At 32.9% G+C, this 19202-nt stretch overlaps 1 protein-coding gene across 5 annotated transcripts in view; it reads right to left on the reverse strand.

Moving 5' to 3' along the window:
- The window catches only part of LOC127716349 (uncharacterized), a 141513-nt gene that overhangs the window by 121615 nt on the left and 696 nt on the right, over positions 1–19202 (reverse strand). The window contains exons 2-3 of one of the 5 annotated variants that reach the window (XM_052222518.1): positions 11440–11511; positions 6957–8890 (exon numbers count right to left, since the gene is read on the reverse strand). The exons of 1 other annotated variant lie outside the window; for it this stretch is intronic. In XM_052222518.1, the coding sequence (XP_052078478.1) occupies positions 8291–8869 (579 nt within the window). In that variant the 5' untranslated portion in view covers positions 8870–8890; positions 11440–11511 and the 3' untranslated portion in view covers positions 6957–8290. Of the gene's footprint in view, positions 1–6956; positions 8891–10730; positions 10811–11439; positions 11512–18351; positions 18432–19202 lie in introns of those variants that run through there. 3 more of the 5 variants (XM_052222519.1, XM_052222520.1, XM_052222517.1) reach the window with 3 other exon arrangements.

Consider the following 19202-nt stretch of genomic DNA (forward strand, 5'->3'; position numbering starts at 1 on the left):
GACAAATTACATAACGGCAAGTCCAAAAGCTCAACTGCTATTTTATTGGTAAGTTCGTTGTATGCATCAAGACTGCTTTCCGATGCTTTGCGCCACGACGGCCAAACAGTATTGCAACCATTTGTTGAATTGCAAACATACGGTATACTCAGTTTCAGGAAAACAGGTAGGTGGTCCGAAGTAAGACTTAATGTTCCTTCGGGAATATTTTCACAGGAAATAACGTCACCAACTAATTCCTCGCTGACCAAGAAATAATCCAGTAAAGTTCGAGTTGGAATGTACGTAAATGATGAAGCATCACAAAGCGTGCTTGCATTAACCGGAATAATGTTATTCCTTAATATGAAATCTGAAAATACGATTGATTTATTCACATTAGTTCGATCAAGGTCGGTTACTCTGCAACTAGTGTTGAAATCACCGGCTACAATTACGGGACCAAATTTTGAATAGTTGTTGACATAATCTTCAACAATGTTCATTTCATATTTGTAATTCTGTATATTACTGTCTGCGGGTAAGTAGACCGAGAAAACAAATATAGAGTAGTTTTCGTTACACTGTATTTCAATTCCTAGTAATCTTTCGGAGACAGGACAGTTAATTGGTTTTATGTTGAACTTCAATGTTTTCTTGTACATAATTGCAACGCCACCTTTTCCACATTTACTGGTTTCAATGTTAACACTTGTATCCGCTATACCTAAACTATGGTAATTATTATCTAATGTGTTAAGAAATTGTAGAGAGTGGTTAAATAACTTATGCTCCGATAATACGGCAATGTCACAATTCGTATACCTAAAGAGTTCTGACAAGCAGACTGATGATGACATGATACCACGTACATTCCAAGTCACTAGAGAAAGCATGATTATAGTTATTAAATATCCAAAATGTACATGAATGTAACTAAGAGCCATCTTGATAGTGATGTGTCTCAGTTGAATGCTCATTGTTAAGCCGATCGTTCCATGCACGATTATTATACCAAGGTCGACAGATAATGTTGTTAGGCCAAAAGTCATTGTTTTGGAGTAATGCTTTGGATTCCATCGTAACGTTTATCCTACCAGAAATTCGTCCTTTGCGTGGTTTGAACAGTATGACGTGCGTAATATTAACACCACGTTGTTTCGCATAGCTCAATAGGCCCTCCTTACTCGAGGAAGGATCTATGTTTGTAATGTAAAATCTGGACGTTCGTTTTCGGCTTACACCGGTAAAGTTCTCATTTGCTGGTTTGGGATCATTATGACTCCCATTGATACGTACGGGAATTTGAAAGGATGGTTCTAATGCTTTGGCTAAATTAGTAACTACGCTGTCAGCTTTTTCGTTTATGCCTCCCAGAAGTTTGTCTCTATATGAATCGCATTTTATGTTCGGTTTCGTTGCTATTGCAACTTCCTTTCCGCAAGTTGGCGTAATTAAATCAACATTATTATCCGTTTCAATGATTTCTGTTGGGCGTTTTCCGCAATGTTCTAGAAAATCTACAGAGTCGTATGCACCAGGTATTATAGGATCGGATTGTTGCGGGTCGATCTGATACATCATACGGTCTATTTCGGTTGTAATCAATGAATCGATTGACACATTCGACACAGTTGATTTATTCGTATTAACGGGACACATAGGTGTAGACATGTGTTCACTCGTACCTATTGTCGAGGGTAGTTTATTTACTAGTATTTTGGGGTTCAATACGGGTTGATTTTTCCTGAATGTTTTTTGTAAAGACGTAATTGCGATACGATTTTGTTTGATTTCCGATTGGATTTCTTTCATTTTACTACTATGTGCCATAAAATTGAACTCGCTCACGTCGGATGCTAACCAACTCATGGTCTTGATTTCCGATTCAAATCTCACTATTTTTGGGGTAATTTCAGCCTTTAATAACTCAAATTGACGTTTGTTGTCTTCAATAACATATTCAAGTTCTTCAATTTTTGCTTTTAATTTCTTTTCAATCCCGTCTTTACTTTTTATTATATTTTCTAACCCATTGACTCTTTCGATTAGCAATTGCAATGTACTGTTAATATCAATCTGGTTAACGGGGTTTTGTTCACAAATGGTATCATTATGCAAATTGTCACTTGTTGGATTAACCGACCTACTGAAAACCGAGTCAATCTCAGAGGCGTCGCCTTCTGTAAACATTTGCAGAATATAACAATCCTTGGCGTATTTTTGTATGCTACTAGATTTATTTGTGGTTTTTCTATTGCAAAGTTTCCTTTTTGGGCACCCTTCTATCTCGCCCGCCCGGGATAGCAGAATATTTCTGTACCAAGTTACTAATGATTCGTTGCCTTTTAAAGTATGCACAATCATGTCAATATATTTTTCTCTGGGAAGGCCATCTAAGACCTTATCTAAGTACATAATAGTTTGCTGCGATGGAATGTATGAGTCTTGACTGAATGGAATACTATCTTGCGAATTGGACAGGCTATTGTCATTGTTTACATTTTGGGACTCAAACCATTGGTCACATTGAGATGAGTTCAATACATCGATTGCATCAGCATTTTGTAATGTTCCGTTTGTTTTACCTTCCAAATTGCTATTGAGTCTTACTGACACTAATTCTGTAAATGTTGGACTTATTGAATCGTCATTTGAATTGGAATTTTGACCACTGTCCGGAGGACGACCACAACACGCCGCCATCTTTTTTTTTTTTTTTTTTTTTCAAACATTTTCCACTTCTCTTTACATACATTTTGATCTGAATTTTCTTTCTTTATTTCCGAATTTTCTTCCATTATTTTATTGTTTTCATCTTTTGGTAACATTTCAGTCATTTTTGTATAAATTTTTAAAATTTGAATCGGTATACAACTTGTGATATGATTTCTGCTTTCTATTACTGATACTATAGTTAGTTATCTTTTATACTAGTTCAAGTCTACGTGTTCTTCATTATTAATCATGGTATTTGAAAGATATTAACAATGTTTCGTCAGATAATATTTCGTCAGACGAGATTGTAAAAAACAGAACATTTGCACAAAGCGAGATAACTCAAATTATTTATGTTTTATTCATACATGAAATGTTCTATTTATCGAGGCCTCCTAGAGGGGAACATTTGAAAACCGTATTTCCTAACTTATTTTATTTATATTGTGTTGGGTTTTCGTTTGTTTCTCGAAAGTCATATTTTACTTTTAGTTTTATCTTCAAATATGTCTCTACACTTTCATCTAATATTATCCGATCGCGAGAGTCTATATATCATACTTTTTTTGATATACTTATACATGTAGATACATGTATAGAATATACCAATCCCTGGATATACTAATAATCTCTTAAGTGAAATCATCAAGGCATGCTTTGGTATAGCGACTAGACAGTTGTGGATCAAGACACGGGTTAGGGAGATCCAGGGGTTGGAACATTTTTCTGAAAGACATTCATTTTAATAAAAAAAAAAAATCTCGATTTGCGACTGGTGATGTTGACGGATGACTAACGCAGTCACACAGTATTTGGTCCTTATTCTGAAATATGACAATATAACTAGTATTTATATATAATTTGTATTTTATACACTACAATAGCCCTGTTAATTTTATAACGGTAATAGATTAACTAATTCATAATTTGAAATATAGAAATGATAAAATTGAGAATGGAAATGGGAAATATGTCAAAGAGACAACAACCCGACCAAACAGCATATAACAGCCGAAGACCAATATGGGTCTTCAACGCAGCGAGAAAATCTCGCACCCGTAGGTGGTCCTCAGCTGGCCCCTAAATAAAATTGTGTACTGGTTCAGTGAAAATGGACGTCACACTAAACTCCAAAACATACAAAGGAACTAAAATTTAAAAAAAATACAAGACTAACAAAGGCCAGAGGCTCCTGACTTGGGACAGGCGCAAAAATGCGGCGGGGTTAATCATGTTTTGTGAGATCTCAACCCTCCCCCTAAACCTCTAGCCAATGTAGAATAAAGAGACACATCGCAATACGCACAGTAAAACTCAGTTTAAAAGAAGTCCGAGTCCGATGTCAGAATAGGTAACAAAAGAATCTAAGCAAAATGACAATGATACATAAATTAACAAAGGACTACTAGCAGTTACTGACATACCAGCTCCAGACCTCAATTAAACTGATTGAAAGATTATGTCTTCATCATACGTATATATTGTTCTTAATTGATTATATTGCACAGATGGCCATGAATTTGTTACAATTGTCGAAACCACAATCCCATCATCTCTCCCTCGATTTTGACATCAGCGAATGAAACTTATCACCGAATTTGTACTTACTATAAGCAACATGACGGATGCTGTTAGTTTAGCAAGATCTGATTACCCTCTCGGAGCACCTGAGATACCCCTGTTTTTGGTTGGTTTCATGTTGCTCAGGCTTTAGTTTTTTTAATGTAGTTTTGTAGAATTGCTTGTCTTTTCACCGCCGTCTCTCTTTATTTCAATGGCGTTGCCAGTTTCTTTGGCTTCGACTTATCAATTTTGAATGTCCCCTTGGTCTCTTCAACCTCTTTGATACATTTCCCATACTTTACATTTAATATTTGATGGTTTAGATTACATTATAGTTGGTTTTTTTTAAAATTTCATTGTCTTAGAACATTGTTCTACGTGCCCAAATACTAAAATGGTGACGTGCAATATTTTGTTTTTGGTTTAGAAACAATATTTAGGATGCAATTACATTTCATTCTAATATAGCCACTGTAAATACATGTATGTGTTCAATACACGAATTTCGATTTTTTTTTAATGTATGAGTAACAACGGCTGAAACGAGATCAATCGGCGAAATCAACGTCATCTAACAACCGGTTCTTACTGTGAAGTAACAGCATATTAAGCATTGTGAGTTAGGAAATTTACGGCAAAAGTACAGAAATTCGAAAGTCGTCTATTTTTTATACGGTTTTCTCGCGTTTCCGTGGTTTATTTATTCATTCTTTTTTGAAATGTGTAATATGTAAGATTGGCTGTTTTTAGCTTAATGTTCAGCGACAAATATAACAAAATGTCTCTGGAATGAACATTTCTTCCTATAATTTTTTTGAAGGCTATCAAGATCTACAAAATAGAATTGGCAAACGGATGATATAACAAAAAGTATTTTTTATGGACAACAGTCCAGTACTGGATTTGTAATATGAGTAATTTATATCTTCAAATTGAAATTCGTGTTTGGGATTATCCATTCTCGTCTCTGGTTTATTTCTATTGCATTCTTCATGTCCTACTTAACATTTCTAGATGATCAATGAATATTCGATAAAACACTAAGATCACTCACTACAAAGCTACACAATGTCCATACAGGATTGAAAATCAAAATGGCCGCATTTTCATTTTGAAATGTGAAGCAATACATGTAAAAGTGTTGTTCCATTGATTTTAATTTTTTTTTCATGTGCGAGCTTTCATTTTTTCATGTGCGTGCTTTCATTATGTTCATGTGTGCAGTGATTTAATTTCATGATCTGAGTTAATTGCAACGCAGAATGTTGGAGAAATGAAAGTGCACTTGATCGAAGCTATAGCTAGTTACTTCTTTTGATAGCTCATATGCGAATTGTTGTACGGCAAAATGTGTTTCCTACTTTTGAAGAAACAACAGTATATACTTTTTTGCGGTGGTCTTTAGTTTAACCTCTTTTCAGTTCCAACGTAATAAATTATTTTCCATTTGTTCTGTTCAAGATAAGTATGAAATATTTGCCACTAAACGTACGTACGGGTTCACCAACTAAGCAACACTCAAACGCTAGTCAATTATTTTGATCCATTGATCTATGGATGTCGCGATTCTAAATACACGTGTCTCAGTCTTTACACAGAGAAAAAAGGGTTGTCCGAACAAACATATTATATATTCGTTGAGGTTTCCACAATTTTTGCAGGCGTCAAAGTGTATGTGCAGATACATATAACTCTGAATCTTAAATAAACATATTGCATCACTATAATGACTGAGGGTGTGTATGGGGGTTTGCAGAATAGAGAATAATGGGCAAAAAAATTAAAGAATAGAGAAAAATAGACACAAAAAAAATATAGAATAGAGAATATTGAGGTGCTAAACTTTAAAGAATAGAGAATAATGGGCAAAAAGTATAAAGAATAAAGAAAAACGATCAAAAATATTGAAGAATACAGAAATGAAGGACCCCCCCATCCAGACCCTGCTGACCTCAGCAAAAATCTGGCTACGCTGCTACACGTTTAAAATCACAGATTAGAATAGAAAATTCCTACCAGAGTTGTTGCTCTTTGAATAAATATCTGCTTTAATTTCAGTGATTTCTATGTACAACATACTTTGTGTATAGTTTTTTATTACATAGATATGCTTCATTGCTTCTGAATTGCACGTTCGATTATATAAGTTCATTTTTTTTTCACAATAATTTTTAACCATAAATGCACTAAGAGAACTGTTAGCACATAACTACATATACCTACATGTGTGCAACTGAGCTTTTAAAGTCGGGTCATGGCATCGAGGTCAAAGAAATTTCAAATATCATTGTACATGTATTTCACCTTAGATTCTATCAAGTTTTATTCAATGTGGCTTTGATATTTTGCGTCATACAGTACCTTGCAGATAATAGACATAACTACACGTTATTTTTCATACGTCCGAAGCGCTAAACAATCAATACGGTACAGAGACCGCGTACCCTTCAAGAGCACATGATTTAACACGTGATTCGTGGTGGTGTTCTTGTTGTTAATTCATTGTAGTGTTTTGTGTGCTGTTTGATGTCTTTTCGTTTTTATGTAGCCAGAGTGTTGTCCGTTTTTAGTCGCATTTTGGTTTTAACTGCCTTTCGGAATGTCTCCCTCCTCTTTCACTCCAGAACATTTAAAAAGACAGACACTTTAACGAGACGTTTGACTTGCATTGTGTAATAATAAAAAGAGTCAGAACCGACAATCAACATTTTTATGGTTGACAACGTTTATAACAAAACATTTGCCAGAAGAAAAAAAACTAATCAAATATTTGAATTATGTTATGGGCAATGTAGACTCCGATGGCCCCATTGCCAACGCCGTATACAATGTACATGTATTTTAATCGATGATGATATGATGATTCAAATTCAAACCTTTTGTTTTTGTTCAAAGAAGACAACGGTACCTTTAAATCATGATCAGTAATAGGTTATAAATCGGCATTTCATCAATCATGCATTTGTAAAACAGAATTAAAATAATTTTTGTCGCGGAAATCTTGCGAATAATTCAGTCCCTCCCCGTAATCGATCTCTCCAAACACAAGAGCCATTTGCTTGAGCTATCTATTACGTACCACTTGTTGTTTTTTCGCTGCAAGTCAAGTCATATCCAGCGAATAGAGCTATATAATCTTACAAAAACTACTGTACTACATTATTTCAGCAGTACTTTCTTCAAGAACATATTTATTAAACCTCACTTCTTTTACAAATAACATTAATATATATATATTATATTATAATAAATTATGCTGTTAAAAAAATAAATCCATAAGTGTTGCCTCACGCTATTTCAATTTGTCGGTAGATGATGAGTTTGAGTGTAGTGAAAGATTAATCAAAAGTCATGTACATGTATCAGGCTCATTCCCAGTCCTGGAATACAAAAGTGTTTCTCATGAAATAAAAAAATATCATTTAAACCTATATGCACAGTGAAATTTCGTGCTTAATATCAAAAGAAGCAAATTAAAAAAATACTTATTTTCTAATTAAAATATGTACAATTACATAAAAAACATTGTAAATTGAATCTTTAAATAATTGATTAATGTAAGTATGTCTAAAACTGCAGGATCGAATAAAATCTATTATATTCAATATTTACATTTTACAGGATACTATTAATATATTGAATCACGTTCAGTTGGAAGGTTTTTAATTGTATATGTTTTTATCAAACTACAAAAATAAATTACATATACAAATGAATAAAATACATCGCGTTGAAAGATACCAATGGCAGAAAGTTAGTATGCTTGAGATCTATAGATGTGGATCATACCACAATTTGCTATTCGTTCTAATAGTTGGATTAATGTGGTTTCAGATGTGTCTTTGATGGATAGATATCCGTAAAATAATTTCATCGAATCTCATATAATATTTTAAATTATTACTAATCGAAACTCATTTAATTTCACCATGGAAACAGGTGGCGAAAACTTCAGATTCTCAACTTGTAATGAAATCTCATAAACAACTTTCAATGGTGTTTTTAAACATGATGTAAAAGAAAGCCATAATCATTCAGCAACAGCACCAACATTCGATTCTGAATCGTCTTGATTATCGTTCACTTCCATCCACACTATACATTTCTCCACGGAATTATGCTTCGCCGTCTCCTCGATAGCAAAATCATCTTCGGTAATTTCCGTAGGTTCCGAAGCATTTACGATTTCAATAGTTTCCATAGCTGATTGCACAGGTCCGCCACCTAGGGAGCGTTTACGTTGTTTCATTTCATTGAAATTAGGGTCTGTTATGTCACGGTCTAGACGTAATGCGGATTTCTCCAATGAATCGGTATACGTCACACTTTTTTTCTTTCGAGGTTCCTCGGATTTTACCTTAGTCTTAGCTGGCTTCAAGTTAGAATATCGTCTGTCTGTGTAAATGTGACTATGGTCATCAGATGTTTGTGGTGTATTGCATGATTTAGACTCTTCCTTTAACTGATCAATGACCATACGAGCTTCCCGTGATAATCCGTCAGAAAATCTACTTGGGGGTCTTCGTTCAAGAAGTCTCCGTATTTCCCAGTAAGTTTCACTGTTTTGGAACTGAAATCCGTCTAATATACTTTCTCGACTTCTTTCCATTTTTTATTCACATCTTTTTATCTGAAATATTCAGAAAACATTGCTTGTAAAAAATTGGAATTTATCATGTTTATAGTGTAAAATGCTACTTGAACGAAAACGAAAAGGAAAAAAAAACATAATATCGCAACTTCAGCAAAGAAAATAATAAAAAAATAATATAAAAATAAGAAGATGTGGTATGATTGTCAATGAGAAAACTCTCCACAAGAAACCGAATGACACAGACATAAACAACTATACGACCTTCGACAATGAGTACTAGTACAACCCATACCGCATAGTCAGTATATATGATATCCGAAATGGGTGAAATGCACTTTAGTTACTTCAAATGTGAGGTCTGAACCTTCATTGTTAGCCACAAGGCACACAGGGTTTATATTTTAATGAGATTGAATCGATTCTTGATTCATTTTATATCTGCAATAGACCATTCATACTAGATATTTAGAAATACAGATATATCAGAAAAACGTTCAGAAAATGACAAAATATTGCTGTTTTGTCGGTGGGATATTCCTTAGATATATTTGAATGCGTCGGGACGAACATTCCTCTCAACTTGAAGTGGCAAATAAAGGTATTTTTTAATTTATGTTGACTATTGTAATTTTGCTTAGTTTCTTATGTTACCTATTCTAACATCGGACTCGGATTTCTTATAAACTGAATTTCACTGTGCGTATTGCTGTGTGTTTGTTTATTCTACATTGGCTAGAGGTATAGGGGTAGGGTTGAGATTTCACAAAACTTGTTTAACCCCGCGGCATTTTTGCGCCTATCCCAAGTCAGGAACCTCTGACCTTTGTAAGTCTTGTATGTTTTTTTAATTTTTGTTCATTTATATGTTTCGGAGTTACGTGTGACGTCCATTTTCGCATAGCATACATTATTGTTTAGGGGCCTGCTGAAGCCCGCCTTAGGGTTCGGGATTTTCTCGCTGTGTCGAAGACCCATTGGTGGCCTATTTTCTATCTTTGGTCGGGTTGTTGTCTCTTTAACGCATTCCCCGTTTCCATTCTCAATTTTATTTCATCCAAAAAGGTCAAAAATGAAAAGTCTGAGATTTGTCAATTTCAAATATGTCATTTGAAAAAAAGAACCTAAACAATTTTCACTCGACTTCAGTTTTCATAAATTCGGCACTTTTTCGTTTGGGATTAAAAATGTGTTGTTTTGGTGTTGATAACTGAAAATTAAAAACATCTTGAAGTTCTTTTTATAGAATTAAAATAAATGACTTCAGAAAAAAGTTATATGCAATAAAAAAAAAAACTTCAAAGAAATTAAATAATGGAGTTGGTGCCTTACTTTTATTGATGAGTTTATTTTATCTGCAAATACAATAAAGGAAAACACATTCGCATTAAACATAATTTAGAATCACGTTTATAGAGTTTATGAAGATATATTGAAGATTTACTTAACCCAAAAGCATGTGTAAAAAAAAAACATGTTACTTTGCGTCCAAGGAAGGATTTATTCAAGAAAACCATTCGTACGGATCAAAGGAGGTGTGCATGCACTTCCTTAGAACAGCAACTAAGAGACACACACAGTCACACACATATACAAATAATTGAAATCCGATCATTTTTATTCCCTAACTTCATCTTTGTTTCGCCATAAAAGCTTTTCACTTTTAATGTTTAGCTTAAAAAATATGAAAATTTCCTCAGATATTTAATGAAACTTTTTCCATCTAAAATCTCATACTATATATTTTCACCCTTCATATAAAAATTGAGTCAAGTTATCTTTAATCAAGAGTGATAGACAAAAGAACTGCGAAATCTAAAGCTTAACTAAGGCTTTTTGAGCAATGGCGGATGATGATAATAAGTAAAACATTACTTACCTAAATATTATATCAGAATAGGATGAGTTTGACACAATGTATACATTTAATCTCCAAAAACAAAATTAACTGTCGGAATAATTTACTGTGGGTTTAAAAAGGTTTTTATTTAAACAAGAAGTTATCCGTAATTTATAACAGGATAAAACAGAAAATTTTAAATATCAATAAAATGTTAGCGACATCCTATTACAAGTAATATATATTTTTTGAAGTGTTCTCGTATAATATATAAAGATCATCTAATATATGTTTATTCACGTCAAGTTTATGGTAATCTTGTTATTACAAGGGTCAATATGATTTTGTATTCAAATACGTCTCTGGAATTTTCAAATATTTAGCTCCTAAATAATTCCTAATATAATTATAAAATCGCAGCATAGTAGTTATTTTTACCTTGATCTATTATATTTAAAATCCGGTTTCCTGACTTTGAGATATCAAAAAATGTCACATAAGTTTAATAGATGCATTTTCCTGGAATTGTGTACCCAGGGATAGAATATTTACGTGTTTTAAGAGGCGCCAGGATTTTCGGTTTTGTTACCTCTTATTAAAACAATTGACATGTTGTCCCTATAACATATCAGAGACTGTGGTTATCCTTTTCGCATTTGCAAGAAATGTCAGCTTTTGTTGACTGGGATTGACGATAAATTGTTACTATGTTAAACCATAAGAGACAATAAACCTCATCAAAACTCACCAGAACCAGTGGAAAAGAGTTAAATCTATGCATTGCCATATTGTTCATGTTTGGTTTAAAATATAATGTCTTCTGAAACAGAATAACTGAGTTTCAATATTTATAAGTACTTGTTTTGAAACGTGAAGAGACTTTTATTCCAGTCACTAGAAATACATGTAACATGTATATATTGAGTGTACAAAAGATTAAAATTATCTTTAGTTTTCTACATATGTTCTGATATGGAGAATATCTATTTATTTATTCTTGAATTAGATGTAATTTACTTAGTATCTTGAAAATTCTTCTCAATTGATACTTTAATATTGTAGTATATTATATGCTCGATAACGGGCTCTTCATTGGATTTGCAGAAGTATTTGTATTCGCATTGATCCTTAAACTGAAAATGAATTTCAATTTGTATTCATCAACGGAGTCTAATGAATATTACAGGGATGTATCAGAAAAAGAAACCCCCGAGGGCGGTAGACGAATGAGACATGTTAAAGTTGCATTGGTTACGAGGCTTGTGTATGAAACAAAATACGTTATTGTTTAATCCCGCTGCAAATGTTTGCACCTGTCCTAAGTCAGGAATCTAATGTACAGTAGTTGTCGTCTGTTTATGTAGTTCATACGTGTTTCTCGTTTCTCGTTTTTATATAGATTTTTATATAGATTAGACCGTTGGTTTTCCCGTTTGAATAGCTTGCTGTTCGGTGTGAGCCAATGCTCCGTGTTGAAGGCCGTACCTTGACTGGTTTACTTTTATAAATTGTTACTTGGATGGAGAGTTGTCTCATTGGCACTCATACCACATCTTCCTATATCTAATTATTGATTATAAAAATAAAAGCTTTCACGAACTCGTATATAAAAGGGTTATAATAAAATAGAATGAAATATCCTCGAAATGAATTTTTAATTTAATAACCGTTTTTATTAACTCTAATGTTTCCTCGTCTACTAAAATATAGAAAAATCTTAAGACTACTTTTATTTAAAGTTGTAAGTTTATATTTTTGTTTGAACAGTTTGCTTTTGATGTTCAAGACACTTTAATGTATCATATATTTTAATTTGTTACATACATTTGTATAATTACCTGCTAGTTTACACTTGTATATATTATATAACTGCTTAATTATGCGTCCTAATGTTGCGAATTTGATAAGTAAACTGGGATGTATAGATACGTAATCATGTTCGTCTGAATTGGGCCGTTTGGTGGTATGGGATGTATAAATACGTAGTCACGTTCATCTGAAATGGGTCGTTTGCAGGTGTTGGATGTATAAATATGCTGTCATGATTGGCTAAATTGGGCTGTTTGATAGTGGGGGATTGTTCAATACGCAATCATGTTCGGCTAAACTGAACTGTGATCGTGTGCCATGTGGAACTACGCATTCATGTTATGCTTGATTTGGGCAATTGTATACAAATCATATAGGGTTATTATGTCGGGCTCTTGGCACGTGAAAAAGTTCTTAAATTGCCTATCTTAACATTGATTTGTTTGCTTACAGGCAGTGATTTGGTTGTGCTGATTATATGACAACCAAATGACCTCAAATCTGCTAGAGAACATGCACGGATAAATCGGGAGTGAAAATCTGTCGCGACGAAACACTTTACTTAAGAGTTTCTGACTTGGACTGAGGATTGTTTGATTTAATCACAACATTAACATATGATAATTTTTTTTTACTTTCTCGAGTTTATAGAATGATGACACATATACACGATTTCGTTGACAACCGATCCAATCGTTCCAATATTTGTAATACGAATTTTTAAGTGATTACATCATAAAATTCACTTGACTTGACTAGGTGTGGCTAGTGGTCCATTATAGGAAAGGTTTTAAATAACCTTTTGAAAGTGTGATAATGATTCAAATCAAATTTAACTGTTTAATTATAAAATTAAATACAGTTTTTGCTATCATAACAGCATCGTAATAAATTTCTGAATTTACAGTTCTCTGTAATAGTTAATTTGTGGGTTCAAAATAACTGAATTTATTTTACATTTTAGTTTTTTTTTAATCGGAAACAGCTTCATGGTCGGCCAAACTGTATCCCTGCCATTTCAAAGTGTGTAGAACGAGCAAGAAGTATGGTGCGGAATCTGACAACATTTTTGACTTTGAAACCCTTGGAGGAATCACATTCATATATGATTGTAAAAATTGGATTGCAAAAAAAGATGATTACACACTAAGAATTCATAGCAGCTTACCTACACAATGTACATAAACGCAAGCTGTTGGTATAGACAGGGATAAAGTGTGTCCTGTCTGGGAGTTATTTCCCTTATAAAGACGAAGTATGACTGCCACTGAAACAACGACCAAATAATGTAAATGTAAGCAACTCTAGGTCGTTGTACGGCCTTTCAAAATGAGCAAAAGTAATACAATAAGGTAAGCTATAAAAAGCTGCGACATTTCAAAATGTATTTTAACAATTTAAATGAGAAATAAGATAGATGGCGACCAACGAAGATAACTGAATTTAGCATGTTTCATTCGTTTTCTATTTTATTAGTACACTATAAGTATTTCTTTCTTTTGTTAAACAGACAAAATATCAAAGGTGACACTTTTAGGTCAAATCTAATGTCAAACATCTATATCTGTTTTGGATTACACAAATTAAGCAAATACTTCAAAGAAATACCCTCGCACTTGTGAAAAGAAAATGTAGGCAAAAGAGATGAAATATCAATCTATTCTCAATTATTCGCATAAAAGGTTTGCACTATTGAAAATTAATGTGCCATTTTCGCATTTAGATCTTATTCAAAATTGGATCGAAAATACACATTAATAATTCAAGCTCGATTAGTTTTTATTCCTCAACATAATATTAATAAGGATTTATTGAAAATTTATTTGAGTATTTTATTTCCGATTTGTTTGGATTAAAATAGAACGAAGACTCTAGTTTTTGAAAGGTTTATATGGACCATTAACGTATTAGAAAAGATCGTTTTAATGTTAACGTATATAATGTCCTATTAGTCAAGTTTTTATTCTAAGTTTAACATTTAGATAGAAATGCAGAAAATATCCATCAATTTGTTTTTAAAGGAGAAGATACTATGATAAGGTTGATTTTTTGCGGCATCAAGAATTCGAAAATATGCGTTATAGATGTATAAAATAAAACCCTTTAGCTCTCCAGAAGATATCATCAGTATTAGTAGTCTATCAAATTGTGTCCGACATTTTACAAAATAAATTCAAGTCTTAAAACTTCTTGCAAATAACAAAATACTGCCAAAATCAGTGGCGGATTCGTGAGGAGCGTAGCGGGCGTGCGCCTCCCTTTTGTTCGGAAATTTTTTTTTTTTTGGCATAAAATTGCCATTAAGTGCAATTACTCTCCTGACACACTCCCCTTTTCTATAACTCTGGATCCTCCCTTGAAAATGTCTTAATTTTGAAATCGTGTAATGTATACTACTTTTGTGTTCCCTTTCAGTGGCCAAATAACAATGTCCGTACATGTATCATACTTCATCCTTTCTCATACGTTATATATTAAAGGTGTACACTATTCACAAGTGGTTCCCCAAAGGTTTCTGTCCGTTAAAATGTGCTCCGGGAATACAAGATTAAGATTTTGGAGTTCAGGAGTCAGATACACATTTGATAGATTTTGAAAAGGCAACTAATTTAATGTGAATTGCTGAAACTGGATATTTGGGGTTGGGCAAGCTTTGATGGATTTTGGTTACTAAATAAAATTGAGAATGGAAATGAGGAATGTGTCAAAGAGACAACAACCCGACCAAAAAGCAGAAAGCAGCCGAAAGCCACCAATGGGTCTTCAACACATGTCCAGTTGTAACATATGTTTCATATAGAGGCTTGAGACGATCATTTTGAGCCTACTCTCTTCCAAAATTTAACTAAAAAAACTGGTCTTCTCATAACACGTTTCGATCGCACTGGTGAGCGGTATCATACTTTGTTCAATATTATACCCCACTTTAATAAGTGGGTGTTAAATTTCAATCACCTTATTCACTCGTTCTTCCATCCGTCCGTCGATTCGTCGAAAAAACTATTGCCCTCACACTTCGTTTCTCAATTGAACAGAATGACTTCATATTTGGTTAGCAGCTTGACAGTGATGAGTTTTAACTACAAATGTTAAACATGTATTTATGTATATGTTACAGGCATTTTCTAAATTTAGGCATTTTGTAAAATGCCTTAAAACGTTAGGTATTTTCTAAAATGCCTGCAAGATTTAGGCATTTTACATAATGATTAATTTTTCAAGGCATTTTTCAAAATGCCTGGAAAAATTGAAAGGCATTTTACAAAATGCCTGAAATTAGTTTATAGAATGAAATGTTAAAAAAAAACAATTGAAAGCTTTGAACAACAGAGCAGTTAGATTTATGATAATTACTGAATGTTCTTAAAATGTTTGGATGACAGAACTATTACACAATATGTGTCCTGATTTTTCGCAAATACATTGCTTGGCGTAAAATCTGATTTTAGCGCTTCGACCACATTTGGAGAAACCTGGATCATGACACATTTAGCTCTTTCATTACCTTTTCTGATAAAACACTTGACGTTCTAAACCATTAGGTTTCGCAATGAGCACACATGTCACACATGAATATCTTCTTTTTCATATGTTCCCAAAAGATTCAAAGTACATTATCATGATAAGTTTGACTTGTATCTTTTTGGCAATGTAAAATTGATGTTTATAGCATCAATAAATATATTTTTGTTGTGTTCGGTTCCAGTCTCATTTAATTTATGTAAACCTGACCATTGATGTTAAATCATTATATGAAAACGATCAGGATTTAATTTAAATTCCATTATAATTCGTGATTATTAATATTCAGTATTATGTAAACAAAATGTAAATTTAATAAATACTATTACTAGCGTAATTAAAGTTTATCACAAACAGTTAATTATAACTGTGAATCCGTAGTCTGTTACACGATCATGAAGACAGTACCTTTAAAATAACCTCAAGGTAATCATGACAGCAATCCAACGACACAAAAAAAAGATTACTGTAGTGTTTAATTCCATGAACAAATAAACATCTACACCAGGTTGGCGAAATTCTTTATACTTATTCCAGACAATTGATGAATGAATTCAAGAGAGAAAACATCTTCTTTAATGAACAAAACAGTAAAAATGACATCGATATACAGCCAATAACACGATTTCCAACTTGGAATACTGCATGTAGTACGCATGTAGTTTTAGGGGGATTAGATCTCTCTCTTCCTTTCATCTCGACCAGTGGTATAATTTTTAAAAAGAAAATACACAATAAAGAGGGTGATAAAGGGGGGGAGGTCTGAACACAGAAACACGTGTAATAAAACTCGCAAAAACGTTGCACGGAAAATAAAAATCGGGAAAAACGAAGCACGAGAAATGAAATCGTAAATATTAAGGAAAAAAGTACTAGAAGTTATTTCTCAGTCGTTCTTGGAGATCATGCATTCATCATTATTGGACATGAAGTGCGGTCACCTTTTATCGTCCGCTAGTTGCATCTGATTTGAAAAAAAAATATTATTCATAGTAATTTGATGGACTTTATTATATAGTTTCTATACATATATAATATAATTGCAAAAGAAGTTATTTAAGTACTTAAAGGCTATTAATGAAGAGAGCAATTAATATCATGGGAATCAGTTCATTAATACATAATTTTACATCATAACATTTAGCATTATCCGGGCTGACTTTGAATTAGTCCCGGTTTACATTTAATCAAATGCAGGACAAGCACGAGAAATTATAAGTACCGACACGAAACACGAAAAATAAATAAGGGGAAACACGAAGCACGCACATCGAACTAAACACGAGAAAACGAGAAATAAAACGTCAAAACACGAAAACACGTGAAATAAAAAGGCCGAAAACGTTGCACGAAAATAACCCTTTATCAACCTCAATAAACATAAAAAAAAACCGATTAAACCCAAAAAATAAACCGGAAAAGATATCACCGAATGAGTATTTTCACAATTTGTGGTTGCCATGAGCAACACATCTGGAAGCACCTGTGAAGCAGGATTGCATCACCTTTCCAGAGCACCTGAGACCCCTCGGTTTTTTTATGAGTTTCGTGTTGCTCAGTCTTTATTTTTCAAAGTATTGTTTTGTAAACTATTGTTTATTTTTAGCGTGATATTGTCGGTATTTTATGATTGGTGATTTTTTATCATCCCTTTCCTCTCTTTTTTGCTACACACAGTGCAAAGACACTACAAAGACACAAAGCAAATAAACCGGGTCTTTTTGCTGTTCTTCCAGCTTGCTTACAAAAACTCTATTTGTTCGAAATGAAACTAAAAAACTCTCTTATCTAATAGCGGTCGCTGAACTATTGTATAAAAAATACAAGTATCAGCAAGCGCACGAGAAAATCGATAGAAACGAAAAAGAAAAAAGATAATCGTACACATTGTATCAGACTTAACACCCGCATATTTACTTGACGTGAGTGGATATTCATACATCCAGAGCAACCAAACGGACTACCAATCAGAACGAGTCTGACTATGGGACGGGATAGATTCTTGCGACTTTCATGACCCTGCATGGTACATTATAACCATTTGGATAATCGGCTCGGAAGAGACCGAGAAGCTTAAATTTCCGAATGTTTTAAGTTCTCATACTGATTTTCTTGTCTTGTGATTTATTAGATTTATTTTTGAAAATATATAGCAATAGATAGCATTTATAATTTCACTAAAATTTAGCATAATCCAACACCATGTAAATATATACGAATCTTATAAAATGTGAAAATTAACTATTTTCTGTGAATTGAATAATTTAAATACTAAAATAATTACGCTTTTTGAATGAATTTTACTTACTTTAAATAATAATATACATACATGTACTATATGGATGACTGTGTTATAAACACATATCCTTCTTAGTAAACAGAAAATGAATTACTAAAGCCTAATACAAATCACTTTACGTTATATTTGAATATGCAATCGTCACATGCTTGTGAAATACAATTTACATACAAATATACATAAACATGCGATTCGTCGGAAGGGTAGAAAAGCATTACTGTTTAATGATGCTTTTTTGATAGAAAATAACAAGCGATCAATTCAATACTTCATTGTTAGTACGCTGGAGACCTTTTAAACAAATTCTTTTCCAACCTTTTTCAATTAAGTTCATCTTTCACAACTTTAAATTTAAATGAATGTTGAATAAATTTGAGACTTGGATCAATAAGGCGGATTGTTGTATTCAATTAGAAATTTACAGAATAACTTAACAATTGAGCTCATGTTTTAAACATGATATAATTTGCCGACTTGAACATAATACAATACTTTAAGGGGTTGTTCCCAATTGAAATTCTGTATATTTTGAAATGTTTTTATCTTCAAACCTTGAGGATTCCATTTAGATTAAGGGCTTAACGTGTCATTTGAACAGAATTCGGTTAGGGCAGTAACTGCAAGCTGGTTGTTAAAAAGAAGTCAATTTATTATAATTTTAATTAATTATATTCCATAACCGTCTTGTATCACATAATTTAAAAGCGTTACATTCTACAGAATTAATTTAGATGTAATCATTTACATTCTACCAACATACATCTTAGATTATGTTATTTATCTACTCGAGATACTTGAAAAAAATTAAAATGCGAGGCTTGCCGAGCATTTTAAAATTTAAGTGTAAAGTCTGAGTGGGAAAATACATACAACATAATTAA

The sequence above is a fragment of the Mytilus californianus genome, unplaced genomic scaffold (genome assembly GCF_021869535.1).
Source record: "Mytilus californianus isolate M0D057914Y unplaced genomic scaffold, xbMytCali1.0.p SCAF_9, whole genome shotgun sequence".
In the NCBI taxonomy this organism is placed as follows: domain Eukaryota; kingdom Metazoa; phylum Mollusca; class Bivalvia; order Mytilida; family Mytilidae; genus Mytilus; species Mytilus californianus.